Source organism: Sceloporus undulatus, chromosome 7, assembly GCF_019175285.1.
Source record: "Sceloporus undulatus isolate JIND9_A2432 ecotype Alabama chromosome 7, SceUnd_v1.1, whole genome shotgun sequence".
Classification (NCBI taxonomy): domain Eukaryota; kingdom Metazoa; phylum Chordata; class Lepidosauria; order Squamata; family Phrynosomatidae; genus Sceloporus; species Sceloporus undulatus.
Window position 1 is genome coordinate 11985920 of NC_056528.1, and position 27500 is coordinate 12013419.

Genomic DNA, 27500 nt, shown 5'->3' on the forward strand with positions numbered 1-27500 from the left:
GAAGAAAGCTAGCCCCATGTTGGGTTTCCCTCCCCAGCATTTAGTACTTTGCAATCTTCCCCTTCATATCGTACTGTCACTTGCTATATATATATATATATATATATATATATATATATATATATATATGCAAATATATACATGCAAATACACACACACATTTGCATATATATATATATATTTGCACGCACACACACAAATACAGCTACCCACATACATATATGTGTGTATATGTGTGCGTGTCCACATTTGTGATCCGTAAAGCCATTAGCAAGTAACCATTGGGTCCTTGTTGTTCAGAGGAAACTACACATTGCAGATTTCTTTTTTAAATAATGATTTTACTTTTCACATTATACACAGATAAATGCACACTACTTTTAAAAAGGGTGTCTCTGACAAATGTGCACAAACAAGACTTTAGTCCGGGGTGAGCCTAGTGTGGGCACAGCCTCCCATGAACAACAAAAACACCAGTGCAATTCTTGTCTCAAAAGTCACACAGAAAGCACCCCAAATATGTGTGTGTGTGTTTGGGAGGGAAACCTCACAAATACCCCCACTTCACCCCCGAGAACCTTATACAATCGCCACATACTTCCATTTTTTCCTCTGCAAAATGGCAATGGGATGAGAAATTATATCACTTCTTGTTACCATTTTGAGGGGGGACTGCAGAGGAAAAGAGAAGTCTTTGGGTTTGCCATGAGGCCTGTTGCCCACAAAAGGGTCAGAGGAGGAAAGTTGTGTAAAAATGTCTACAAAAAAGTGTACACATTAATAAGAGGGGGGGGGAATCAGTGCAGAAAGTACATACATGAAGAAAAGGGTGCACCCAAATACAAATGTTTGTGCAAACCTTTTGGAGAGTTTTGCATCCTGGTGTGAACCAAGCATGCAGGCGAGATTGAGAGACATGCAATGAAATTGTGATGGAGAGGTGTGTTGCGTTGTTTCCAGTTCAGTCCCATTGTTTTTGGAATTTAATTTCTCCTCTCTTTTCTTTTACGTCTTCCCTTTTAGAGAGGTTAGGATGGAGGCCGAGGCCATTTGGGGCTACTGTGGGCCACACCAATTTTGCCATGCTACCATAAAAGGGACCAGAATGGACACCTGGCTTTGCACCATTTTGCACCCCAAACGCTCCGTCCGACACGGTTTCCTGAGAGCAGCAAACAACCACAACTGTCCACACCGACACCAAAGGCCCAGAGGTCCTTTTCAGGTACGGCCGTCCTGCCATTCCTATCTAGTCCTTCCAGGCTTAGAAGAGAAGCCTTCACAGTTTGAGAGAAAGGATGGGACACCATTCCACAGTTTACTGAAACTGAATCATTTTGGGCAAGAAACTCCTCTTTTAATTCCATGCAAACTGTGGCAGAGAGGAACGGCCTCCGCTGCTCTTCGCCGCACAAAAACCGACAAGTCAGTCATAATCCCTGACCTCTTCGTACTCTTTGGGTGACCAGGCCAGCTTGACCGACCGGATTTCCTCGGGGATGCCGATTTTATAATCCCAGCAGTACTCCGGGGATAACAACTTGGTGGGTTTGTTGAGCAGGTAGTACTTGTTCAGGTGGCTTTCATCGTGCCACACGGCCTCATAGTTCTGCCTCTTGTCTCTCCGGATGCCTTCGTAGCATTCCCTGGTGAGGTTCAGGACGCGCATGGGGGTCCCCCCGAACACAGCCCCGTGGTAATAGTAGTCCCCTTCCCCATAGGGGATGTAGGCGGCCGACTCAGGGTTCCTCTCGTAAGTGAACGACTCCTTCTCCTTCTTGTAAAACCAGGCGTGGAGCTGGGCCACCGACTCGTCCAGCGCCTCCACGCCGTAGTCGTCCTCAAAGATCTGGTCCACGTCCATGCAGAAAAGGAAGTCCACCTCATGGCGGATGTGGCTCTCGATCAGGTCCGCGATGACCTTCATCCGTATCATGCTGATGTCCTGCCACCGGCGTTGCCGGCTGATCTGGAAGACCTTCATGGTCCGCAGGGGCCCCAGCTCGACTGCAGGCACTTTGGCAGGGTTGTCCACCATGATGTAGAAGACCACCTTGTGGCCGGCCATGAAGAAGATGTCGGCAGAGCTCAAGAAGTTGTTCAAGTATTTGTCCAGGTACCTTGGGAAGCGGGGATGAGAAAGAGACACATGAGTGCTTTCCATGATAGGATCCTCTCCTTACCTGGGAGGATTAGACACCATTTTGGGCAAGGCAATGGGTTCCAACTCTTCTTGGTGCACAGAGTTGGGGAAAGCATGTACAGAGACCTTGTAGCAGCACCTTTCAGACTAACTGAGGCCCCATACAGACAGGCCAAATCCTTAGGACTGGGTCATGGCTTTGGCGCAGCTTCTGGACTCTTAGTACGCGTGCACCATTTAAACAGCATACCTCCAAAGTGACCCAAAGCAGCTTTATTTTGGCCTGTCTGTATGGGGCCTGAAAGAAAGAAATTGGCAGCATGAGCTTTCCTAAACTTAAGTCTACTTCCTCAGATGCATTTGGTGGCGTGGAAGCCAGGCATAGACATATATATATATATATATATATATATATATATATATATGCACCATGGGTATGTGAGGATGCCAATACAAATTGCATATCCTTTGTGTATGGAAAATTCCTTTTAAACACTGCAATACAGTGCACATCCAAGCCATTTGATGGATTCTTATCTCCCTACATGAGTGCTTCCCAAACTTTGGTCCCCCAGGCGTTTTGAACTTCAACTCCCAGAATCCCCAGCCAGTTTGGCCAACAGCCAAAACATCTGAAGTCCAAAACATCTGGGAAGACCAAATTTTGGGAACCACTGACCAATACAATCCTATTTGAGCTCTAAAATCGTTGGGAGAGATCTGAAATCTGTCTGAATCTCCACTGCAGAAATAATGCAGTTTGACATCGCTTCAACTGCCATGGCTGCATCCTCCTATGGAATCCTGGGATTTGTCGTTTGTTGTGGCACCGTCCCTGAGGTTTGTGGCTAAAGCCGTGGTCTAAGGCATCTTTATAGCCCTTGAACCAGTGCTGACTCCTCTGAGCAGAACTTACTTCCCGATGGCAAAGACGGTCAAGCCAACGGTGATTGGGTGCTTCTTGTAGTAATTCTCCAAGGCTGGTTTCTTGAAGGTTTTATCCCAAATGATGGGGGCTAACCAAGAGGTCAGGGTGGGATTCTTTCTTTCTGCACTGCAAGGAAAGAAGAAGGGTAGGGAAAGACGAGGGCAAAGACTGTGAAAATCCCATTGCAAGTCTAACTCCTCTCCTTCTCCAGGGCCCACAATCAATGGCAGAAGACTAAGCGGCTCTAAACACTTCCAAAAGCCTTGGTGCAAGCTCTTCCATGCACCAAGAAGACAACAACACAAACACTTCTAACCATTCAAAGGTTAACCTAAAGCAGCAATTCCCAAACTCAGGTGTTTGGGATTTTGTGTCCCAGAAGCCTCAGCCATCTTGGGCAATGCTCTGTGATTATGAGATCTGAAGTCCAGAATACCTGGAGGACCAGAGTTTGGGGATTACCAACCTAAAGACTGGGGGACCTGAGTTTCAACCCCCTCTTTGGTTGTGAAGCTCATTAAAAGCCCTTTTTCGATCTACTCCTCATGACTGCTGGAAGGACAGAAAGGGAGAGAACTCAAGCCCTTTATCCCAAGACTTTAAATGTCATAAGTTCATAAAGGATCCAAGAAGTCCCTTCTGGGGGCATGCCTTTCTCCCTGTGCCCAGCAGATGGTGCCAACGGAGTCTGCAAAGCAAAGTCAAGGCTTTCATGGCCGGCATCCATAGGTTTTTGTGGGGGGTTTTGGGCTATGAGGCCATGTTCTAGAAGAGCTTATTCCTGATGTTTCCCAGCAACCAACAGTGTGTGTGTGTGTGTGTGTGTGTGTGTGTGTGTGTGTGTATCCCACTCTCTTGCATGCCAGCATTCTCTGAAGATGCCAGCCACAGATGCTGGCGAAACATCAGGAAGAAACTCTTCCAGAACCTGAAAACCCCACAAAAACCTAGAGTCTGCAAAGCCTCCATCAAAACCAGCATTTACAGTAGCTGCCCATTGCTACAGCCAGTGGCCAGCATGAAGAAAGTTGTGGCCCAATTTATCTGGACGGCGCCAGTTTGAGAAAGGGTGCAAGCAATGGCGTCACTCAGTGCAGGAGGGGCACCCACCTTCCCTTTCTCCAAAGCGGACCCCAAAGAAAAGGCACTGACCCCAACCAGCGTCCACTGCTTGAGAGGACAGTGCTGCGGCCTTTAAATGGCCGCCCAGGGAGTGTGGCGCTGCTGCTGCTGGGTATGAGGTGAAGTCCTCCAAAAGAAATGTTTCCAAGTTCTGGCTTGGAGGCAGAAATTCAGGCTTCCTTCTCCAGCCCTGGCTCTGCTCCTGAGGAGGAGACCTAACTTAGGGCTTCAGGGCTCAAGGCTACATCCCCTCTGGATGGGAAGGACTTGCTGGACTTGCTATAGGAACCCTTGGTAGCCTAGGGCCAAGGTGTGCCATGCCCTCCTGCCTCACTCCAGGGCTAAAGCCAACGGCAGACGGCCCCTCTGTGCCCAGCAGGGCCTGGGGACTGGTCTTAACCTTCCCCACCTTTTGCTCCTAATCTCACTTGCAAGATGGTGGCACCATGCTCCTGGGTTGGCAGGGCTAGGATTTGCCAAGGATAAATAAGGTTTATTCCTATCAGCGGGAGGCGGGAGATAACTATTTAGGAGTGGCACTTTATCTAGATGTCCCTGCCTTTGGGGAAAGAGAGAGAGCGCTTGTGCACAGGTTCATTATGGCTCCCTGCTAAACCTATGACTCCCTTAAATGCCCTGCCTTGTTTTTAATGCGCCCGGTTCAGGTTTTATTTGCTAATTTTAAAAGTGTACCATTGTACCTGCTATTTTTAACCTGCCACTTTGAAAGAGTATGGTTTGGACAAACTGCATTAACATTCAGACTTCTATATTCATTGCAACAAACATGATGCCTTTATGTATTTTTAACAAACCTTATGCCAGGACATAAATCCCTTGCCATGGGAATCTTTCCCGTTTCCCTCACTAGGCTGCTGCCTGCTTTGACACTTCCCACAAATACTGGGGTTACGCTTGCTTTCCTCAGAAGAGGCTTCAATCTGAGCCAGTTCCCAAGGACAGCCAACAGCATGAGTTGTTTCCCTGCTGTGTTTCTTGTACAATTTTAGAAGGCCAGAGATTTATGGTGAAGGGAGAAGCAGGAAAAGGAAGGAAAGAAATGGCTTTCTTAGTGCCACATGCCCTAAAACAAAGCCTCATTAAAAATAAGTTTTCAGTTCTTGGAGGCTTCCAGGAGCAGTCGCTTTATATACTGTCCCCATGTCGAGACCTAACCCTCATCCTTTACATGGTCATTTGGCTACTTCTAGTTTATTTTGGATTTGCTGAAGATTTTAGGCCAAGGGCAATCTGGTGCAATTGTGCAAACTACCTGAGAGGCTTAAACTGCTTCCTTTCTGCCAAAGTTGCTCGCCCTTCATCTAAAGCAGTGATTCCCAATCTCTGGTTTTCCAGATGTTTTGAACATCAGCTCTCCAAAGCCTCAGCCATCTTGGCCCAGAGATTCTGGGAGCCGACGTCCCAAACATCTGGAAGACCAGTTTAGGAGTCACTGAGTGCATTGATCACACAAATAATAGAGAATGCTGCTTTAGCTCAGCCCAGATTGTCTTCTCTGATGAACAGCAGAAGCAAGAATTCTTTGGGGTTTCAGGCAAGAAGCTCCAAGCTTAGAAGATGCTTCCAAAAAGGTCCTCTCCTATGTTTCCACCAGATGTGCCTTTGAAGGTGGTGGGCCCTCCTGCAAAGCTCTAGGGAGATACGGTCCTTCAGTCAACTTTCTTATGGCTCTGCTCCAGACACTCTCATATCACTTGTTGTTATTTGCCATAAAACTTTGACTTATGGTGACCCTTTGCATGACAGGCCTCCAAGAGTCCTAACCCTAAACCTAACCCTGCTCTGGTCTTGCAACCTTAGGGCAGATGTGTCTTCCTTCTCTGAACCAATAACTGTGAGAAAGGTGGGATACAAAATGAAATGAAACAAAATGACTAAATCCTCTTTTCCAACTGCCTTCCACCTTACCAAGCCTTACTTTTTCCAGCGAACCACATTGTCTCAAGCACAACAGCCTCAGTTTACTCATCTTTGGCTTCTAGGGAGAGTTCAGTCTTGCTTTGCTCTAAGACCCATTGAATGTGCCTTTTTGGCATCTCACTGTCTCTGCAGAACTGTTTTCCAGGCAACAGGCTTCAAATGTTGATTTTTCTCCTGCCTGCTTTCTTCGCTGTCCAGCTTTCACTACCAGACATAGAAACTGGAAATTCAATGGCTTGGATGGTCCTGACTTTGGTATTTAGCGATGCGTCTTTGTACTTTCAGGCCAGGTCACCAATCCATGGCGCAGCTGAGTGGATCCATTAGTTAAAACTAGATGGCAGCCCAACACTGTTGCAACAGCTTTCCAGGATTTCAGGTAAGAAGACTCTTTCCTAAGATATTTAATGGAGAACCCACTTTCTGAATGCTGAAAGGAGTGCTCTCCTACCATTTACTTCCACAACAAGGAGACGCAGCCACACGTCTGATTGGGATTTAAGAATGTTCAGGAGCCAAAATGGTGTGGCGACCAGGTCAGTTGGGGTCCCTGGTGTCTCCTGTAAACATGGGTGTTTTTGCTCTCCAGCCCTTACAAGGGTGTGTGGGGTGTGTGTCCGTTCAGGAATTTAGTCTGGCCCACACCTAGGAATTGTTTGCCGCATCGAGACTTGGGACTCTGCAGCCCCAAAAGCGTGTTAGAACATTTTCGCTGGGGAGTGTCAGGAAGCGCAGAACGTTTGCCTGACAGAACGCTAAGTGGAACCAGATGTTCTGAAAACATCTGCAAGATTTTTTAAACACACAAACACACAAAGACACATTTCCAGCTACTCTTGCCTGGATTTAATTTTAGCCGGCTATATTCAGCCTCTGTGAGTTCCAGCAAAACCTAACTCTCTTATAGACACACATATCCAAACCCTGGATAAAAAGGTTCTAAAACTGGGCTCGTTCCCAGATTTCCCTGAAAACCTGCTCACTCCAAGCGCCTATGAGAAAGCACACTTTGAAACCCCTGTATGCAGGTTGTCTTGAGTTTGGTGCATGGTCTTTGCTCTTTAAAGGTGCACTCGTCCTCCGCATGCGCTGGGGTTCGGGGCACAGGACCCCATGAATATGGAAAAACCGCAAATAACAAAAACATGATGGTTTTACCGGAGAGGACACTTCTCTAGGAATATCTAGGTCCTCCAGTGCAACTCTGTGGTCAACATCTGCCAGACATGGTTTTTCCCCTGATTGTTAAACCCAGGAGTTCCTCTTGGCCAGGTATTGCAATAATGCAAAAACATCTGGTATCTATAGGGGAAGATGTCTGTTTGTAGAAAGGCTTAAGCAAGGGCCCTTGGTGTTGCAATCTCAATGAACAAGCGTCCCATGGGGAAACTGTTCTGGAGTTTCAAGATGACACAAAACGTCTGCCTTCGCGTGCCTCATGGGCTTTTCCTTTTCGGCAGGGTTGAACTTCCTCAAGCTCCAACTCAGCATAGATCTGAGCTAATCAAGTATGCATAGCAAGGAGGAAGCGTTAGTAACCAGAAAGAAGGTTAAAGAATAGTTACTGTTTATGTGAAATCAAAGGCTTTCCTGGCTGGCATCCATAGAGTTTTGTGGGGTTTTCGGGTGATGTGGCCATGTTCCAGAAGAGTTTGTTTCTGACGTTTCAGCAGCCATAGATGCTGGCAAAACGTCAGGAATAACCTCTTCCAGAACACATAGCCCTAAAAGCCCACAAAAAACTATAGTTACTGTTTACTTTAGTCAGTGAACTAGTTAGTAACTCTTTAAACCTCTCCATGGAACCAAATAGCAAAGACTCCCCAACTTTGGTCCTCCAGATGTTTTGGACTCCAGCTCCAAGGATACCTGGCTGCTGACGAGGGCTTCTGGGAAATGAAGTCCAAAACACCTGGAGGACCAATGTTCGGAAACCACTGAGCAAGACTAGAGAAAATCCAAAATGCTCTTTCTTACCGTGGCTCAAACCAGGCAGTCAGCCGCAGCCCCTTTGGTTCTTTATTGGCGTATTTGTGCCTGTAATAAAGCAATGACAAGAAACTGAGATCCCACTTGCTGGGAAAGGTTGCTTCTAAACATCAGGACCTGTCTGTGCACTTGCTGCCTTTCCACAGTTGGATGGAGTGGCATTAATCTTTGACTGCTTAGCTATTTAACATCCTGGTATTCACCGTGGCTCTCACAAAGATGAATGTAATACTAAAATGCAGCTGTAGTAGAAACCATTTGAAAACTACAACTGGCATCACTGCTTGGGAATGACGTCTTTGCAAGTGGATTTACACCCGAATTAAGTTGTTGGGTATCCCAGCCACTTTGGGCAGAAACTTTCACCTCCTAGGAGCAAAATGGTTTTCTCGCCCTTCACTCTTCTATACAGCGTCTTTATTAATGTCCTCATTTTATTTTGGACCTTATCTCCTCCTGAATCGATTTTAATTTCTAGGGATGAGCCCTGGAGCGGCAGAAATGATAAGGGTGCCTCTGAGCATGTGCAGAGTAGTTATCAAATTGTATTTGTTTGCTTGCTGTACTTGGATGTATATGCAGCCTGGCCTTCCTTTTACCTCCTTTGTACTCACAGGCCTGGCCAGCCTGCTTGGGCTTGGGCTTTTCAGTTTTATTTTTGCTTGGGTTTAAACTGTATGCCTTCTTCTTACTACCTTGGTTCAAACCAGTTGGGGATGGCCAGCCACTGCTCCGTTTCGTTTTTTAACTGGATGAACTTTAGGTGCCTGCAAGAAACAGTGAAGATATATATATATATACATATATGTTTAAAAGGACATGGAAATGATTGGTTAAACATGAGTTATGCCAGGAATAGGATTCTGCTTTGCATGCAGCAGTTTCAGAATCAATCATGGGAATCCCAGCTGAAAAAGGAACTTAGCTAATAGTCTGTGGAGAAAGGTTAGACCAATTCTTCTCAAAATGTGGGGGACCTGCCCATTTCCCCCCCAATCTAGTGTCACATATGTGTCCATTGGCCACAGCTGTCTCTTTCTTTCCTGGAAACTCACTGTGTGATGTTCATGGACCAACACATCACACTTTTGAGTAGATTACTTAGGGCTAGTTGGCCAAACTATGTGCGCCAAGAATGGAGGCTTGCCTTTCAACCCCCTGAAATTGCATTCCAGAGAAGTTCTCTCAACATCCTTGTTCCAGATGGGCAAAAACAAAACACATGCACACAACCCCCCCCCCCAAAATAACCCCCCACCTCTCCCCTTATCCCTGGCAGTAGGAAAACCGTCATAACAGCAAGGAGAGAATACCAATTAGCAACCGGCTGCCCTTCCATGACTCCCAAAATCTGTCCCTGTGGCCACCCTACTCTGCCTTAAGGCCCCCTCGGCCCAGCCAAGGCGGAAGGGGAATGTACTCATTAGATTCCCACACAAGGAGGTATATTTAAACCTCACAGACAGACGCTGCCCAACTGATGTCACAACAGTCGGCGCAGTGAGTGGGAGTCTCCTCTCAGGTGGTGACAGCTGTCAGTCATCCCTGTCCCCCCTCCAAGAGCCCCATTTTATTTTACTGAGGGTCCTTGGTATCTGCTGGGGTTTGGTTCCAGGGCCCTTCATGGATACCAAAATCCATGGCTGTCCAAGTCTTATTAAATACTCCATGGGTACCAATTTTTAAAATTTATTTTGACCTTAGATAACAATCTCCAACATTATATCGTTCCAAATATTCTTAAAACATAGTTTTAAATATACGTATTTGCAATTTGACTCCCCGCAGTTCATCCAGTTTGTACAAACCTTTATCACTTAAACCCTAATGTCTTCAATACAGCTGCAATATTTTTCAGTCCCCCTGAGAATTAAAACTTCAAGCTTAATTTATTTGATCATTCTATCTCAGTCCATATTATCTAGTGTCTCTATAGGCTTAACCCTTTCCTTTTACAATACAACAATATCAGGGCTCAGTCTTGCTCTACTTGTTATGTATTTTGTCTTTTCAGTCTGGCAGTCAGTGTATCCATACTCATCATAGCTAAAGGTTTCCAAATCCAATCCTCTTCTGAGGGTACTTCTGTTTTCTTCCAATTTTTTGCTAAATGTTTCAACACAACTTTGTAGCACTTCTTCTTTTAGCCTATATCTATCTATCTATCCTTCCAAAACTGCACTTTGCTTTAGTCTTGTTGACTGACACCTTGTTTAGCGAAAGGCAAGATATAAATCAATAACTCGCAACTGCCAACCCAAAAAGCAATTTTTCCTAAAGACTAGCATGGCTGTTGTTTATTAAAGAGAGAAACCTGGGGAAAAGAGAGAGGGACATGGAGAGAAACCAGGGAAAAAGAGGCTTTGTGTTGTGTCTGATCTGATGTTGCAACTCCTTCCTAAAACAGTGAGTTACAGGGAGAGGAAGAACGCAATGCTAAGCTAGGTTTGCACATGGAGAGGATGAGCAACTGCTGTCTTTATGTCTTTTGTGACCCATTGTCAGCTGAACGTGTTTAATGAATATAAAATCTCAAGTCATGCTGTGCTTATTATGACTCATGGGCAAGTTTGCTGGATTCTTGTGGCTAATGTCAGACTCAGGCCACCCTTGGTATTCTCTCAATAGGACAAAACAAACGCCCATGCAGATCCACACAGGCTGCGTGCGTTTCTTGGCAATGAAGCAGACACAAAGTTTAGGGGAAAGGTGAGTTGGAAAAGTACCTGGAGTAGTAGTAGTAGTAGTAGATAGCAATAGATTCACCTGAAGGTTTGCTGTAAGTCAGAAATGGCTTGAAGGCGCACAACAGCAACAATTGTAAGTAAAGCGCTGTGTAAATTTACAGCCCTCGATAAATAAAGCTTAATAATAATAATAATAATTAACCCTAACATAGCTCTATGTGTGTGAATTAGTGCCATAACTCAAGAGAGTGTAGTAATAATAATAATAATAATAATAATAATAATAATAATAATAATATCCTGCCCTTCTCCCAGGACTGGGACTCAGAGTCGCTTACAACATTAAAGACAATGCAATTGAAAACATGCACAAATAGTACATTAAAACCGAATTAAATCAGTACAATATATCATGCCATTTCAGTTTAAAGCCCCTTGGCATCTTGAAAGCAGAGCTTGTAAAATTTTACTTTCCTATCCAAGAGCCACTTGCTCCCAGTTGGAGCAGATCCTCATGAGAGAGACCTTTTGCACATTCAAAGCAAGCGAGCAAAAGTAAGGCCTGCCATTTACCTGCTGTTGTACATCCACATCAATGTGCCATCCCTGTCAAAACAGAAAGGAAAGGAAAACGAATGGATTGCATAACATCCAAACCTAAGCTGTAAGTATCATGACTGGACTGTGACACACAGACTGGGAGGATATATTGTAACCCCCCCCCCCAAAAAAAAACACTGAGCAAATCCATGCTTTCATGCGCAAAAGTGGTTGTGATGTTAATGCATCTCCACCTGAGCTTGGAAAGTTACTTTTTTATATTATTTTATATTATATTTTATTATTTTAAAATAAAGAAAAAAGAAATAAGGAATACAGGAAGCTTCCATGAAAGAATACGCTTTGGAACAGAGAGAGACGAACATAAGACTTTATCACATGGAAATGTAAAGGGGGAATATCCCATGAAAGCCACCCAATTCTCAGCCCCATTTTGAAGAGTGATTTGGGGAGCCTGCGCATGTCCTTGGAAGGGGAAACGACCACAAAACACCAAAGACCCTCTCCTTACCTGTCCAAATACACAAAAAGGGCCAGCGATAAGAGCACAAGGAAGGAGATCCATAACAGAACCGTCTTTTCGCGGGAGAAGGTCATCCTTTGCAGAACAGACAAGAAAGCGGGAGGGGAAAATCAATTCAAAGCCAATAGAAGAGATGCTAATAACAGCAATGAATACCCAGCTGAGATGAAGGCAATAACGTGGAGGTATCCTGAATGGGATCATCTCAGCTCAATGGCTAAGCTTGCCCAGCTCCAGAACCGGTTCCCAGTGCCAGCCAACAAACCTTGGAACTGGGGGTTATTTTTATTTCCAGTTAGCACAAAAACTGATAGCATTTGCCATGCTTGCCATTCACAACCTGGATTTGTATTAATAGTTGTGTTAAGGAGGGAAAGAGAATTGTGTGAATAATGTAAGATCCGCACTTTGCTTTGGATTCCCCTCTCCAGAAAAAAAGGTTCACTTCTGATAAGGAAAATAGACTTCATGGGGGAAGTATTCAGCTATAGGTGCCCAAAGACATCCCTCTGCCAGCCTTTTTCAGCATAACAAAAGACACCAAGGAATCCCATCGCACCTCGGAGAATCATTGAGAAAAGGACATTCAAAGTCCTTGTTCTTGTCATGTTTAAAACTGCTTACGTTTACCTCTCTTCCGTTGCTTAGCTTTTGTCCCCTGCGTGGCCAACATCAAGGGCTTGGGCTGTAGGTTCAAGTGACAACGGTCCTCTTTTCTTCTTCTGAAAAGGAATAAAATGGGTGAGCCCTGCTCAGAATGTTGTTTTTTTCAAAGTAATGAGTTAATGATAGGTAACAAGTTATTCTGAGGACTTAAGCAAAAGTAGCTAGTTGCAGGGTTTGTGTTTTCCCCCCTCCTCTTTAAAGCCATCTTTCCTTTCTCATTCTTCAAAAGTAACATGAACATTGTACTGCTTGGTTATTAAGAAACTGAGTTACTTAGTAGTAGTTAAGAGGATGAACTGGTGGAGGAGAAAACTGGGGAGTGAGAGGTTTGTGTGACTGGAGTTGGCCTGTTTCTTACACACCTGCATCTGTTTCATTGAGGCCCATGGCCTTAAACGCATCCTTCCCCTTGAAAGGCAGGGTTTGTTTTTAATGGCGAGGGATGCAAAGTGCAGCAGTGAGGATGGAAGAAGGGCTTATAAGGAAAGGGTTGGACTCCCTCTTCTAGACCTGCAATTATGGCCCACAAAAAGAACTGCAAGTCCCATCAGCAGCTGATGCATGTTGCTTTTGTAAAAAAAGAAAGAAGCCTGCATCCCAAAAGCAAGCCGGGTCCATTTTGTTTTTAAGCTCCAGCCTTCAAGGAATGGCTACAAGCAAATCTCCGCTCAGAAGTCAAGTGAAGATGCATTGGATGCTGGTGCATGCCCTTCTTTTACATGCATGCAAAAGGTAAAAAGACGTATTTTGGGTATCACGGACAAAAACTTGTTAAACTTTGGGTCTCTAACACACGGCAGAAATAATCCAGTTTGAGGCCACTTTAAGTGCCCCTGACTCAGTGCTAGGGAATGCTGGGAATTGTAGTTTATTGTGGCACCAGAGCACTCTGACAAAGAAGGCTAAATGTCTCATATAACTACAGTTCCTAGGATTCCCTAGCATTGAGCCTGGGCAGTTAAAGCGGTCTCAAATTGGATTATTTCTGCAGTGTGTTTTGGACCCTGAAAAGCTACACCCCATCCCACCTTAGAAGCCAGCATGATGAGTGTTCATTCATTCACTCATTCATTCATTTGGAGTATTTGTACCCCGCTCTTCCTCTAGAGCAGCTTACAGATTGTGAATGAGACAGTTCCCTGACCTCAGGCTTACAATCTAAAGGAGACATGGCACAAAAGGAGGAGGGAAAGGGGACCAGGCCCAGCAGATACCACCGGTTCTTCTCTTCCTCTGAGGCCAAGACAGTGGCAGTTGGAATGGAGGAAGGGTTCTTCATCTGTCCCTGGGCTAGGCATGGCGGAGCTGTGTCCATCTCTTCTTCTCTCCCTCCGAGGCCAGGATGATGGGAGTTGGAATGGAGGAAGGGTCTTTCATCTTCCTCAATGCTAGGCATGATGGAGCTGTGCCTGCCCCTTCTCTCCCTCTGAGGCCAAGACAGTGGCCCTTGGAATGGAGGGAGAACCCTTCATCTTCCTTTATGCTAGGCACGATAGAGCTGTGCCTGGATCTTCTTTCCCCCTGAGACCAGGACCATGGCCCTTGGAATGGAAGGAGGGCCCTTCATCTGTCCCTGGGCTAGGCATAGTGGAGCTGTGTGGGACTTGGTGCCATCTCCACACCTGGGGTCACCCAGGGTGAGGGGCAAGGGTTCCAGGGTCAGCATGTGCTCCCACCCCATGCTGCCCCATCCTTTTCCTGATGATGGGGAGCATGCGTGGGGATGGTGCAACTGAGTGTCACCCCTCTTCTGGGGTCTCTCTGGTGCAGTCTGCACCGTGACCCCCCCCCCCAAAGTGATGCCACTGTTGGACTAGGACTCTGGGAGGCCAGTGTTCAAATCCATTTGGCGTTTTGATGCCGCCAGAGAAAAGATACCATCCACAGAGTCCGCTGGTGTGTTTCTGGTCAAGTTGGGGTTGGAAAAGCACCCAGAGCAAAAGCTCCAAAATGCCCAACAGGTTCATTGCACACAAGTCTGTGATGAGTCTTATGATACTTCTTTGGTCCTGGATATCTTTGCTGTCTTTGAAAAATGTCAAACCCTGGCCTTTGAACCGAGCTGGGAAACAAACTGGTGAGTGGGTCAGTTGCAGGAGTGTCTTTAGTGTTTTACTGTTGTTTCTTAAGCTGACTGATAGGAAAAGGAAGACGCTGAGCGGGGGATTAGATACGGTGGGCAAAGTGTGTTGCAATGAAAATACCGTTTGCAAAGAGAAAATGGCAAAGGAAGCAGAACGTCATCCGCTTTCCTTTCCATCCCGTCCCAAAGGAAGGAATGGTGGCAGGAGCTGAGCCTTTCGCCTGCTTGGTGTGTATGATCCTGACAATAGGAAAGACAACAGACAGAGCGCACACTTTCCTATGGCAACCTTAAGAAAGACCTAAATAGGAAGGGAACTGATCACGCAGACTAGTGTTACACTTCATGATACACACACACACACACAAGTCCATCATACACCTTTGTAAACTGCTTAGTACACCAGTAAGCAGTATAGAAATGTACTTCCTATTGCTATTGCTGTGAACAAGGCTGGTCCCAGGATTGCTACAAGATCCCTTTGTATGCCGATAGAGACTAACACAGCTAGGTCTCCACCGTCCATGTGCAGCTTGCAGCAAGTGTGTGTGTTGGCAGGGTGTGTGTTTATATTATCTAGCATCCCAAATGACTGGGGCTGTTCAGTTCTGTTTGAACAGACTAATAAGTCAGAAGCACTTTTGCCGCAGGCCAGAAGAAAGCAATAACATAGCCATTGTTTTAGGATGGTGGGAAACAAAGAAATTCCTCCTCGGCTGCAAAACCCACAAGTCTGGTGGAACAAGGTGCTAGCTGTCAAGTAAGCCTACCTTGCAGGGCTGTCCTGAGCCTAAAAGCCACTGGGTCTGAACTCCTTGGGAGGGAGACAGACGACCAGAACAAGAGTTGGGCACTTTCCCGGTTTTCCAGACTGCAGTCTCTGGGAGAGAATCATGCACCTTGTGTCTAGAGCAGCCTTTTCACCTTTTCTGATGGCTTTCCATATTAAGGAAATTGACCCCTTCCTCAAATCCATTCACAACAGCCACAAAACAGAAGCATTCACATTAGCAAAGAAGCAGGCTGTTTTTAAAAACAACAGGGAAACACCTTTGCATTAAAGAAGGGGGAAGAAATAGGCCAGAAGTAATAAAATAAACGGATAAACATAAGGGATAAACACTATTGCATTGTGTGGCTAAAAACTGAAAGGGCAGAGTGAGAAGAGGGAGCAATGAAACAATTAACAGGAACACAGAGAAATGTGCACATGTGTGTGTGTGTGTGTGTAAAAGAGAAAGACACACACAGATTATATATTGTACAACATTTTGCTACAAAGCACATGAAGTTTAGTAGCTCAAGCATATACGTACCTTACGGCCAGATGTTGCGAGTCCTCTGAACTTGCAAACAGGAGGGAAGAGGAGATATATATATATATATATATATATATATATATAGATATAGTGTGTGTGTTTGTGTGTGTGTGTGTGTGTGTGTGTGTGTGTGTAACCTGCACAGTTTATAATCTGCTGATCCCTGCTGGACTTGCATGAAAGGAAACCATTCCAGCCCTTTCTGTCAAAACTAAGCCCGGTTTTGTTGTTTCTAAGAGGGATTCTTCTGGATCTGGCATCCTGAGCTGTCCCAACAAGAGCCCTGTGAAATCAGAGGCAGGACGGCTTTTAAAAAGGCAAAACAGTGGCACGGATGGCCATGACGCGGTCGGTGCAAAGGAGCAAGGCTCCAGAATGTTTCTTATTTCTCTTTCTTATGTGCCGCTGTTGCTTGCTTGCCACGTTTCCTTGTTTTTTGTGCTCGCAAAGAACTGGCGAATCACGTTTCTGTTGGGCGATGGAGATGGGGGAGAAAAACATAGTTTGAAGGTGGAGCCTTTTCCTTCCTGACCAAAAAAACAGGGCTGTGGTCAGTAGGGCTTTGAGAGATGCGTCTTTGGGGCGGGAGGAAGACAGGAGCCAGCGTTTGGCAGGAGGCAAGGAATACATTTTTATTCTCCCTGGAGTTCGTAAACGTTTTGGTCTATGGACGTTATCACAAATTGGAGGCAAATTGGTTAAATCCCAACTAGAAGTGGGGTTTTAAAATCCGCAAAACACCTATGTTGGCATCAATGAGAAACAGCATGACATTAATCCGAATGCAAAGTCAACAAAACACAGTCCTTTTTACTTTTGAGAAGTAAAAAGGAACAGGTTTTGTTGACTTTGTGTTTGGATTAATGTTGCATTATTTCTTGTTGACTAAATGTCATCGGAACAACTTTTGCTGGCTATTTCTAATTTCCGTTTGGGTTAACCCTGAATGTTGTGCGAAAAACAACCCACTTTTGCAGGTTTCCGCATGGGATCCATTCCGTGTGATGAGCTCCTGTGGCATGTTTTGGGATAAGACTTTTTATCACGCGGTCAACCCTGACTCATTCATGAAATTGTACAGAGGATGCAAATGACAATGCAGAGATGGCATTCGTGGTTTCGGACTCTGGGAATGTATGTTTGTGCGGATGCAAGGGCCGGTCGGTGAAGGACCGAAAGAAAATCAACTCATTCGAAATGTGGTGCTGGAGAAGAGCCCTTAGGATGATCCCATGGACAGCCAAGAAGACCAACAAATGGGTCCTTGAACAGACTAGAGCTCTCCTTTGAGCCAAGATGGTCCAGCTGAGGCTATCCTACTTTGGCCACATAATGGGAAGGCATGGATCACTAGAAAAAGCAATAAGGCTAGGAAAGGTAGAGAGCAGAAGAAAGACAGGAAGACCACAGACCAGATGAAGAGACTTGATTATGGGCAAGGGCTTGCAGGATCTGGGCAAGACTGCAGTGGATGATCGGGGTTCTTGGAGATGTCTCATCCACAAAGTCTCCATGAGTCGGAACCAACTCAAGGGCAGCTAACAACAACAACATGCCTTAAAATCACCAATGGACTTATGGTGACCGCATGAATTTCATCAGGTTTTGCACATGAAGATGAACTAGCCAGAGACTGGCATCCCAGAAAGTGGGATCCTAATCCTGCCAGGCAGAAAGCATCCTGTGGGTATCTGCTCCTTAACTATGTTATTTCTGACCAGAAAACACCCCGAACGAAACAGTGGGGAAACACCAAAGGGTTATGACAACTTGTAAAAGTCAGTCAGCCAGGCAAGGATTTTGCAAGAGCCTGGTGATTCCACCAGAGATAAAAAGAGGCAACCTTATTGCCTCAACCTTTTGTAGTTTTTTGAGCCAAGCCATACTCCATACCTTTCTGCCTTTCCCTGTCCAGTTTCCTTTCCTTTCCCGGTTTGGTCTTACCTACCTTTATTTGGGTTGAATTCCCCCTTCATTTGCTGGGTGTAACAAGGTGGTTGAGCATCCCTCATGATGCCATGGGACCAGACAGACCCTTGTGAGGTCACAGATCTGCCCAATATTTCAAGAGGGCAAAGCATTTATAGTTAAGCCCCATCATACATGAGGCATGGCCCAGCCGTAAAGCAAAAGACATGGGAGTAAACCTGCAGAAAAGCAGGTGGAAGGGTGGGGATGGTAGTCTTTCCTTTTTTGAAACAGTACTTCAGATTTTCCACTGGGAAAACTGGGAAAGCAGCAAATGAGTCCTCATAATAGGCAACACTTTCTCCTTCAGCTTGATAAGTGAAACTACAGGAGAGAAAAAGGAAGAATCCCAGCCTTCCCAGGAGACTCAGACAAAACTTTTATCATGCAAGTCACTTAGAAATGCATTCTGCTGCAACCCACCAAAAATAAATAAATGCAGTCATTGGTGCGAAGGGAATTGCAGTGATTCCCCAACTTTGGTTCTGTGGATGTTTTGGACTTCAGCTCCCTGAATTCCTGGCTGGGGCTTCTGGGAGTTGAAGTCCAAAACACCTGGAGGACTAAAGTCTGGGAATCACTTCTTGACTAAACATAAGCACAGGACAGGATTTTACGGTCTCCAACTTGGTTCAGGGCTCTGAGGGCTTAACATCCTGGATTTAACAACTTGGATATTCAAATATGTTGGTGATGGTCCTCTTCTGGTTGGGAACTGCTGTTGCCTTTTGAATTTGGGGAACACGTATGGGAGATAAATTTGTTTCACGTTCATTTATTACATTTCTTCAGGTTTGAGTCAGAAATCCTTTGAGACTTTTTTAAAGACCCAATACTGGAAACAGTGAGGCTGCTAGGTTTTCCTAGCCAGGGCCTGAAACCCTCATAGAGCACATGCCTTCTGAGTCAGTGCTGTTGTTTTCACCAACGGCGACAATGAGAGATGCCTGTTTATTGGGAAGATCGGTGGTAAGGCTTTGCTGTAAATTGGTTAGCATTCATGCAGTTAATCCTCAAGTGTTCCTGGGCATGAATTACTCAGGAGGAAGTTCCAACAGATTTCTGGTCTTTGAAGAGGTTGGGTTCCCAAGGAACGGTGCTCAAGGCTCTGCTTATTTAATGCCAAAACCACTCTGCTGAGAATGCGATGCTGAAAGGAACCGAGAAACTTAGCAGAACCGAAAATAGTTCAGAAGTCCACAGGCTTTTTTCTTCCTTTAATGATTAGCTAGAGAGTTTCCCAGAAGATACAGAGAAACGTCCACCCTGGAGACAAAAATGACGGCCATCTTCAAATATTTGAAAGGTGTAGTCACATTCGACAGTGGAGCAAACTTGTTTTCTCTTGCTCTGGAGGAGCAGGACTTTGAAAAACCCCAAAGGTTCAAATTACAAGAAAAGGAGAGGATGCTGGATCCTCTTCCTTAGAGGGTTTTAAGAAGAGGCCAGGTGAAATGGTTGTTGTTTTGTGCCTCCAAGTTGTTCTTCACTTAGGGCGACCCTAAGGCAAAGCTATCATGGTGGTCTCTTAGCAAGATATATTCAGAAGGGGATTGCCTTTGCCTTCCTATCATGCTGAAAGAGTGTTGCCTCACCCAGGAGGTTCCTATGGCCAAGCAGGGATTCGAACTCTGGTCCCCGGAGTCGTAGTCCAGCGCTCAAACCATTACATTACACTGGCTCCCTCCGGTTGGCATGCCCTCCTATAATTCACACATAAATATATGTGTGACATATGTGGCCAAGCAACATCAGAGTGTGGTCCAGATATCAAAAGTTATGCACAAAGAAGAAAACACAACTTAGGAGAGGCTTTTGCCTGAGCCCACTGCCCCTTTCTTCTTGCCTTACTGCTTTTGAGTGCCAACCATTTCTGCCCTTTGGACTCAGTTTGCAGCAGTTGAAATAAGTTGGAGATAAAGTGAGAGGAGGAGAGAGGAACTGGGACATTTTAAAAGCAGCTGGAAAAGTGGGATGATAAGAGGATCAATTGGGGCAGTCCCTGCCAAATTGGGACGGTTGGAGGCTATGAAGCTAAGGAGGGGTTGGTATGAGAATAGCAGAATGGGGCATTTGGAAAGCTCTTTCTTCCATCCGGCTGTCCAAAGTCTGTCTTTGCTCAATGTGTTTCTTTGGTTCTCCTGACCAGACTTGTTGGAAGTGACATAGCAGTGTCTGAGCTCTGCAAAGTTTTCAGGAAATTAACCTCAAAATGTCCCTTTAAAATGGGAGCTTGGACCCTCCTGAAGCTTTTGCACAAGTAAGTTCCCCCATGAAATGCCTCTCTTAAGGCTTTGTTATCGGCATAAAGGATTGCACAACCCTGAGTTCAGGGGTCTCTTGGAGGTCTCTCATTCCTGCGGCCACCATAAGTAGACCGCCTAGTTATGCCTCGATGAAACAAATACAGGATCTGTGTCCTTTTAATCCGGAGAGTATGAGAAAGTTTGCTTGGCTTCTCAAGCTTGGTGAACCCACCCATTCCCCACCCATCTCTTCCAAATGCACTGTTTATTTTGCTTAATGGGTTTATCAGGCCTATTAAAAGCCTCGTCTGATAATGACAGCAGTGCTTAGCGTTCATGTGTTCGTATCTTGAGACCTTCCCAATCTTGGCTCATACTTTCCAACATTTCACAGGTTAAAACTGGGACACGTTTGGCCAAAGGACACCAGAACGTAGTCAACATGGCAAAAGTAATTATTAAGAAGGAGCAACACAGAAACTGGGAGAGGCAACATCGGTTTGATTCTGCCTGAGCCGACAGAGAAGGCCAGGATTCTGGGGGTTTTGCAAACAACTTTTGCACTTTGAGGTCAGTTTGTTGCAAGTGACAGAAGCTGAGGACAAAAAGGGGAAATGGGAAGAAGATAGAGACACTGGGACATTTTAAAAGCAGATTAAAAGTGGGACCACAGAAGAACAGGTGTGAAACCAGGGCAGTTGGAGGGTATGGAGTTTATCATACGGGAGGAATTTCTCTCAATTTCGAATGAAAAGAAAGTGGGGCCAGAATGCATTCACGTGAATTCACTAGTTCAGCAAATTTGTGTGAATTCGAATTGCGTTTGAACTGACTTCCATTGCCCGAAATTGCGCGTGGTAGTCTATCACACAATAACATGAAACCCCATGATTGCATTGGGATTGCCATTGGATTATACTTCCAATTTCCCTTGTCTGCTAACGTCCAATGTTATCTCAGGAATCCTTACCAACACTTTATGGAACAAGTTGGCATTCCCACAAACACATATTGCAGAGTGATTGAGGGTCTAAGCTGACAAGGGAGCGACTTTTACCGATGCCTTTCTAAAAGACACTTGAACCTGGGACTCCTTGGCTCCCAGACTCAGCTGCTCTGCCGCACAAATCCCAAGGGCAGGCTTTGCGCCTGGGATATGAGTTTCGCTCGTCAATTGACTTCCTTTTGCTAAAGGCGTTTCTGAGCCAAAAGCGTTTTGCATTGTTTTAATATTGCAATTGTCTTAACGTTGTCCCCGCTTTGTGTAGCTCTCTGCCAGGAAGGTAGCAAACAAAGAGCAGTTCCTGTGGCAGCCCTTGGACACACAAACCCAGTGCCATCCCACTATTGCTCCTCTATGGCCGGCTTTTTAAGGGGGTGTATCCGATGACAACAATACAAGGCAGGGATCCAAAGGCCAAGGGCTCTGCTTTGTGTGTCCTTGTGTTTACCATATGCTTAACTGCTTTTGAAATGGTGGGAAATCTCGAAAACAGTTCTCTGCCTGTCTCTCAAGGCTCAGGTGAGAGGCATTGAAGAGAAGAGAGGAGAGTGAAGGAGAGATTGAGAAATTCTCCCAGATACCCCTGATCCCCTTTAACACAAACTAATGGAAATTATTAGACGGCGGACGGGAGTGAATCCTGTCCTTATCCCATCCGTGACAGTGATCGATCGCTCAGAAGACATTCACACATTCAAGCTGATCTGTCATTAAACTGTCAGTGAAATGGGATTGCATTACTGCATTCTTGCGTTAATACAAAATGAAGGGCAAGGACGGGACAATTCCACTTCAGTGATGGGACACTGATGGGATAAGCGCGACATCATATGAAAATCTTTTCCCAATCCCGCTTTAAGGATGGGAAAAGGATGCGACAAAGAGCTCCCGTCCCTTGTCTGATAATCTATTGCTTTCACATCTTAGAAAGAGGCATAAAAGCATCTGGACTGACCTTGTCAGAGAGGCTGACGCCGAAGCCGCAGGTCTTGGGAAACCTCTCTGAGCCTTGGAGGCATTGCAGCTCTGAATGGTTTGGGGAGAAATGTTCAGTCCTAGGCTCTCCCAAACCTGGGTGGGGCATGTGCCCTACAAGTTTAGCCCTGCCCTAAGGGATTGCCTTTCTTTCTTTCTTTCTTTCTTTCTTTCTTTCTTTCTTTCTTCTCCCTTTTTCCTTGCTTCTCTCCTTTTTTGGCTTTGCTGCCGAGCGCAGAGTCAAACGCTTTCCTGCCATTTCTTGATTCATCTCTAGCAAACTGTGCGCCATTTTTGCACCATCTGCTCTTCTCTCTGTGGGGAAATTTTAACTTTCCTAAAGCTCCAGCCTTTGGTAAGGGAACAAGGATATTTAAATATCAAAAATGTATGAAAGCCAAGCCTTTTAGGGTCTAGCTTTAAATCGGAAGAGTAGCAGAAAGCGTCTCCCTGTCTAACTATGCTTCCCTAAGAACTGAGACTGACGCCAAAAACAACACAAGGAGCTTGAAGTTCAAGCAAAAGTTAACCTGAACAGAAAGTTGGAAGAAAAAAACCCACATTTGTGGGATGTTTTTCAGACGTTTGTACGAAAGAGAAATAACTCCAAAAACAATCTGAACGCAAAGTAGTCAAAACTAGCTCCTTTTTACGTTTGCTAAATTCCAACAATACAAAGGAGCTTTCCGTTCGCATCTGACAAACAACCCCCAGATTTCAAAATCCCGTTTCTGCACGGGATTTTGCCAGTTCGCCCTCATAGGATTTATTCAGTGACTCTTTCCTAGTTGGAGCTCATGTTGCATTGAGTCCTGCCCTGCCTTTGAAAATACACTATTGAAAGAGCAGGGTTATTAAGCAAAACAGGAATGAATTAATAAATATAACGACACAAACATGTTCTGCTTGGCATTTTCAGGGATCTATGCAAGATTTATAAACTGCCTTTTGACACTAGCTCCTGAAGAGCTTGCAACGAATTAAAATACCAGCCTCTGAAACACACTCATAAAGCAAAGCAGCGGTAAAGCAAAGCCAGACCTGACCATCGGTCCCTTTCTTGGCCAAACAGAGGTGTCCAAACCTGCCTTTGGAATGTGGTCCGAGGGGCCTGAGGACTGGACAGGACCAGGAGGAAGGGTTTTGCAACGCCGTTTCGGACATGGAAGGTCAAGGAAGCCAAACGGCGCAAGATAGTCACAGCATGTCTTGCCAGGAGCCATTTCTGGAATGCTTTTATGGTGCATGCCAACCTTTATTCAGTTAAATGGGTACAGCGAGTGACTTGTCTGGCCTCCTCCGAAGTTCATCTGAAGTTTAAATTTTAATAACGTAATGTTTTAATCATTTGAGTTGTTTAGTTGTTTTTTTAAAACTTCGTATTTTTAATGTTTCATATTGTTTTAACTTAGACTGTTTTAAACTCTAAACAAGATTTGTTCAGAGGAGGTTTGCCATAGCCTTCCTCTGAGGCTGAGAGAGTGTGACTTACCCAAGGTTAACCCAGTGGGTTTCATAGATGAGTGGTGATTCAAAGCCCTAGGAAGGCATGTGACAACAACAACAACAACAACACATTTATTTAAACTAGGTGTGGGAATCCTGCAACCCTTTAGATGTTCCTGGACTGCAGCTCCCCAAATTCCTGACCATTGGCAGAGCATTAGCCGATGAGTGTTGCAGTCCAGCGAGTGTAGGGCCGCGTGATTCGCACTCATGATTTAGACATTTGTTTACTCATTTTCCTTCCAAAGGGGTTTACAAGACTGTATATGAAAGCCCACAAAACAACAGTAAAATTAAGTCGTAAAAGCATAAAAAGAGCCATAAAGCAATTACACAGTTCATTAAAGGCCCCAGTGCCTCTGGAGGCAGCTGACTCAGCCGGCCGTCGGAAAAGGCTCCGGCAGTTTGCAGAAATGGCTCTTTCAGAATGAAGTGTGCAGATATAGAACAGTCCGATAGTTCGGCATAAAGCAAGGCAGACGTCGGCCTCCTTTGCTAATGTAATTAGTAATTAATACGACTGAGTTCTGCTGCGAGAAAACAGAGGTCCAAAACACAGTGCAGAAACAGTCCAGTATGAGACCACTTTAACTGTCCTGGATCAGTGCTAGGGAATTCTGGGGACTGTAGTTTTTATGAGACATTTAGCCTGGCTTTGATGGAGAGTTCCTGCATGGCAGAATGGGGTTGGACTGGATGGCCCTTGGGACCTCTTCTGACTCTATGATCCTATGAAATACAGTCCCAGGCTTTGTCTGGCAACTTGCTCTGCCTTGCACCCATTTTCATGTCTTGGAATGCATGCGCCAATGAATGCACCCCAAAACTGCAATAAATGTAGGAGGTTATTATCTGTTTTGGGGTGTCATTTCGTACTCACTCCTTACATCACCATTCCTCTTAACTCTGAAGTCTGTCTGTGGGGCAGGAGGCCTGTGTTAGGCTGCAATGCCCATCATTCCTTGTCATGTAGTCCAACAACATCTAGTTATAGTCCAGCAACATCATCCAGCCCTCCATCTAATTCCCTTGCAGGGAATGAGATGGCTATGTATCCAGTGGGAGAAAGAGGGTTATGGATTATGGTACTACTGTATTATAGAAATGTGCCACTATTGCTTCAGTGGTGCCACCTAGTGGTTAATGGCAGACCAGGCTTTATCCTCAGTCAATCAATACAACTTCTCCTCCCTCTTCCATCTTTGCTGTGCCAAGGTTTTATGTTGGTATATCGTGCCTCGGCTATTTTATAAGGTCTGGTTGTTTGTTGTTTCTTTGCTTGCCTCTGTTTTACTGTTTCATAAGTCATAAACATTTCTGAGATTTTAAAATATATATATATAAAGTGGGGCTCCGGTTAGGAATAACGCTAGGCTTGAATCCAAAGTGGTTTTTCGGGAGCGTTTCTTCTTTGACAGGGAAGAATAAAACCTCTCCTGAGCAGTATTTCTTCCAAAAGCTCTTTTGCAAAACCCATCTGAAGAAACTTGCCAAGAAAACCCAATGTTAGGGTCGCCGTAAGTCGGAAATGACTTGAAAGCGCACAACAACAAAGTGTTTGCATTCAGTCTGATATAATAACATTAATTGGAGTCCCTGTCCTGGGCAAAATGCATGCTATGTGGGGTGGAGTGGCTGCCATGGATGTGGCACAGTCATTCTTCTCTAGGCTTTAAGCAAGACTCTAGAGGCATTGTCCAGGGTCCTGAGTTAGCATTCAGCGTGTTAAGGCCAGCGTGGCACAATGGCTTAAGCATTGGACTACTATGACTCTGGAGACCAGGGTTTGATTCCTGCTTGGCCATGAAACCCACTGGGTGACCTAGGGCAAGTCACACTCTCTCAGCTTCAGGGAAGGCCGTGGCAAACCTCATCTAAATAAATATTGCCAAGAAAGCCCCATGATAGGTTCACCTTAGGTTTGGAAATGACTCAAAGGCACAACACACGGATGTTAAGGCACCAGATCCCAGCTGGTCTTAGAAGCAAAGCAAGGTCAGCCCTGGTTAGTCCTTGGATGGGAAGACGCATTTCAGAGAAAGGAACCAGTAAAACCACTTCTGAGGAGTCGCTATCTTAGATAACCCTATTGAAAAATTCATGGGATTGTCACTTGAAGGCACAGACACACAGGCAGAGACAGACAGAGGAGTTTATCCCACAAATATCCTGGGAAAACCACATAATGGTTACATGAAACGGTTTCACGCGACGTTGCAAAAAACTCGCCATCAACGTCCATCTTTTTTACTTCCGGGATTTTGGCAATAATGCATTTCCAATATCGCGTGTGGTAACCGTTCGTGCAATCACTAGCCATTTCCACTTCATTTGTGGGAATCAAAAAGTGGCACAGAGCTGAGCAAAGTTACTTTTGGCCCTGCGCCTCCCAGTATCCCCTGACCATGCTGGCTAAGGGCTTTGGAAGTGCGCAGCGTCTCTCCTCCATCCCTGACCCAGAGAAATGGATGCCTAGGCTCCTGTGCCAGACCCCTCCGTCGGAGGCTTTGCCCGTAAGCCCCGGAGGCCATGGCACCATTAATTAAAGGGCGGGCAGCGGCTCTTTGGTCCCCGCGCCTGACCTTTGCCAGCGCTGGGAGATTGCAAATGGACTTCCTGGCTCTCCCTTAACCTGTCTTTATGACCCGGCTTGGTGTTTGCTTGCCAAAGAGAGTAGAGTCTGTCTTAATCCAGTTGCTGTGATTTGTTTAATTCTTGACTTCGTTGTACCTTTTCAGCTTTGTTTCGGTAAATTGCTCTGAGAGCTGCTGCAGCAGGGGAGCATTGTGTTAATGTGCGCACAAGATGGCTGGCGTTCTTTTTTGGGGGGGGGCTGGTTTCTCAGGGGCTTCCTTTTTTCAGATTGTCTAGTCTGGGGAGACGACTGGGGACAATGGGATAGGATTAGGATTCAGTTAAGGCCAGCTGGGTAGTAACTCTGGGTAGTAACTCTTTGTGCTTTGCTTTTGTATTCATTTCCGTTGTGGAGTACTGGCAGAAAAGTGTCTAGAAAGTTACTTTCTGAAAGTGGTTTGCCCCCATAATTCATTTACAGCCCATTACTTAACAGGTAATTTGCCACTGTTTTAAGCACTGCTGCGTTTAAGAAGTAACATTGAGCGTTGCTTTTGGGATTGGTGAAAAAGAGACCCTTTTAATTTCAGACTCAGATCTGGAGCAAAGTTGCTGCCACAATGGCGTGGAAACCATCACCTGCCATTGCAATAAATGCTCTTGGAAGGTAACTTTTCAAAGTAACTAGAAAATGTTCCTTGCTTCAGCATAGAAGTAACTTCGTTCCTACTCATTGTACCACTTTTGGAACGTAACTGCATTGCACTCCTGCCAGAAGCCCTGACCCATTGCTGGCCATTATATAATGTGTAATTTTTAGGAGTCCCAAAGATCTGGCTGGCCCCCCAAATGTCTCCTCCTGCCACAAAACGAAATAGTATTACTTTTTAGGACGCTCCCTTCTACATCTGGATGTCGACCCAGCAGAGGGAGCTGAAGCCTCTTTATTGCCTGGAAAGAGATGTGGAACTATTCCTCTCGGTCCAAGCCCTAAGCAAATGGACTCCCCTGCTTGCCTTTTCATAGGAGAAGATCGGGATTTTATCCTGTGGATATTCCCAGGAAAGTGGCATAATTGCGCGAGACAATTCCACACGACGTTGCACAAAACCCGCCATTAAAGTAGCTATATGCATGGCCATTTAATATTTCACTGTCTGTTATTAGTTGGTGGTGTAAACACATATGAATATATTTGGATACAGTAGCTTCATGAATTTTTCATTGCATGTACCTTTGGGATACCTAGCGTGGGACACTTGGCTA

The 27500-nt window shown here is 45.3% G+C and overlaps 1 protein-coding gene across 4 annotated transcripts; it reads right to left on the reverse strand.

Annotated features, from left to right (window-relative positions):
• Nucleotides 1-1211: 1211 nt before the first annotated feature.
• Nucleotides 1212-22252, reverse strand: GLT6D1 (glycosyltransferase 6 domain containing 1). Of its 4 annotated transcripts, none has more exons than XM_042477765.1 (8): nucleotides 22135-22252; nucleotides 12525-12616; nucleotides 11883-11969; nucleotides 11384-11416; nucleotides 8819-8890; nucleotides 8112-8171; nucleotides 3060-3197; nucleotides 1212-2120 (listed from the first exon to the last, which is right to left on the reverse strand). In XM_042477765.1, the coding sequence occupies exons 3-8, from the start codon at nucleotides 11966-11968 to the stop codon at nucleotides 1427-1429; spliced, it is 1083 nt and encodes a 360-aa protein (XP_042333699.1). In that variant the 5' UTR covers nucleotide 11969; nucleotides 12525-12616; nucleotides 22135-22252; the 3' UTR covers nucleotides 1212-1426. The 4 variants fall into 4 exon arrangements, with proteins under 4 accessions (XP_042333699.1, XP_042333702.1, XP_042333700.1 ...); XM_042477768.1 differs by having other exon boundaries at nucleotides 12519-12616; XM_042477766.1 differs by lacking the exon at nucleotides 22135-22252 and adding an exon at nucleotides 15960-15992.
• Between the last annotated feature and the right edge of the window lie 5248 nt (nucleotides 22253-27500).

What these genes read in the sequence shown, in the direction of transcription:
- GLT6D1 (XM_042477765.1), bottom strand. Translation starts at nt 11,968, where the DNA reads ATGACCTTCTCCCGCGAAAAGACGGTTCTGTTATGGATCTCCTTCCTT. An exon ending in CTTTTTGTGTATTTGGACAG is followed by an intron (nt 11,417 to 11,882) that starts GTAAGGAGAGGG and finishes CTGTTTTGACAG; the next exon opens with GGATGGCACATTGATGTGGA. An exon ending in ACTGCCTGGTTTGAGCCACG is followed by an intron (nt 3,198 to 8,111) that starts GTAAGAAAGAGC and finishes CTTTCCTTGCAG; the next exon opens with TGCAGAAAGAAAGAATCCCA.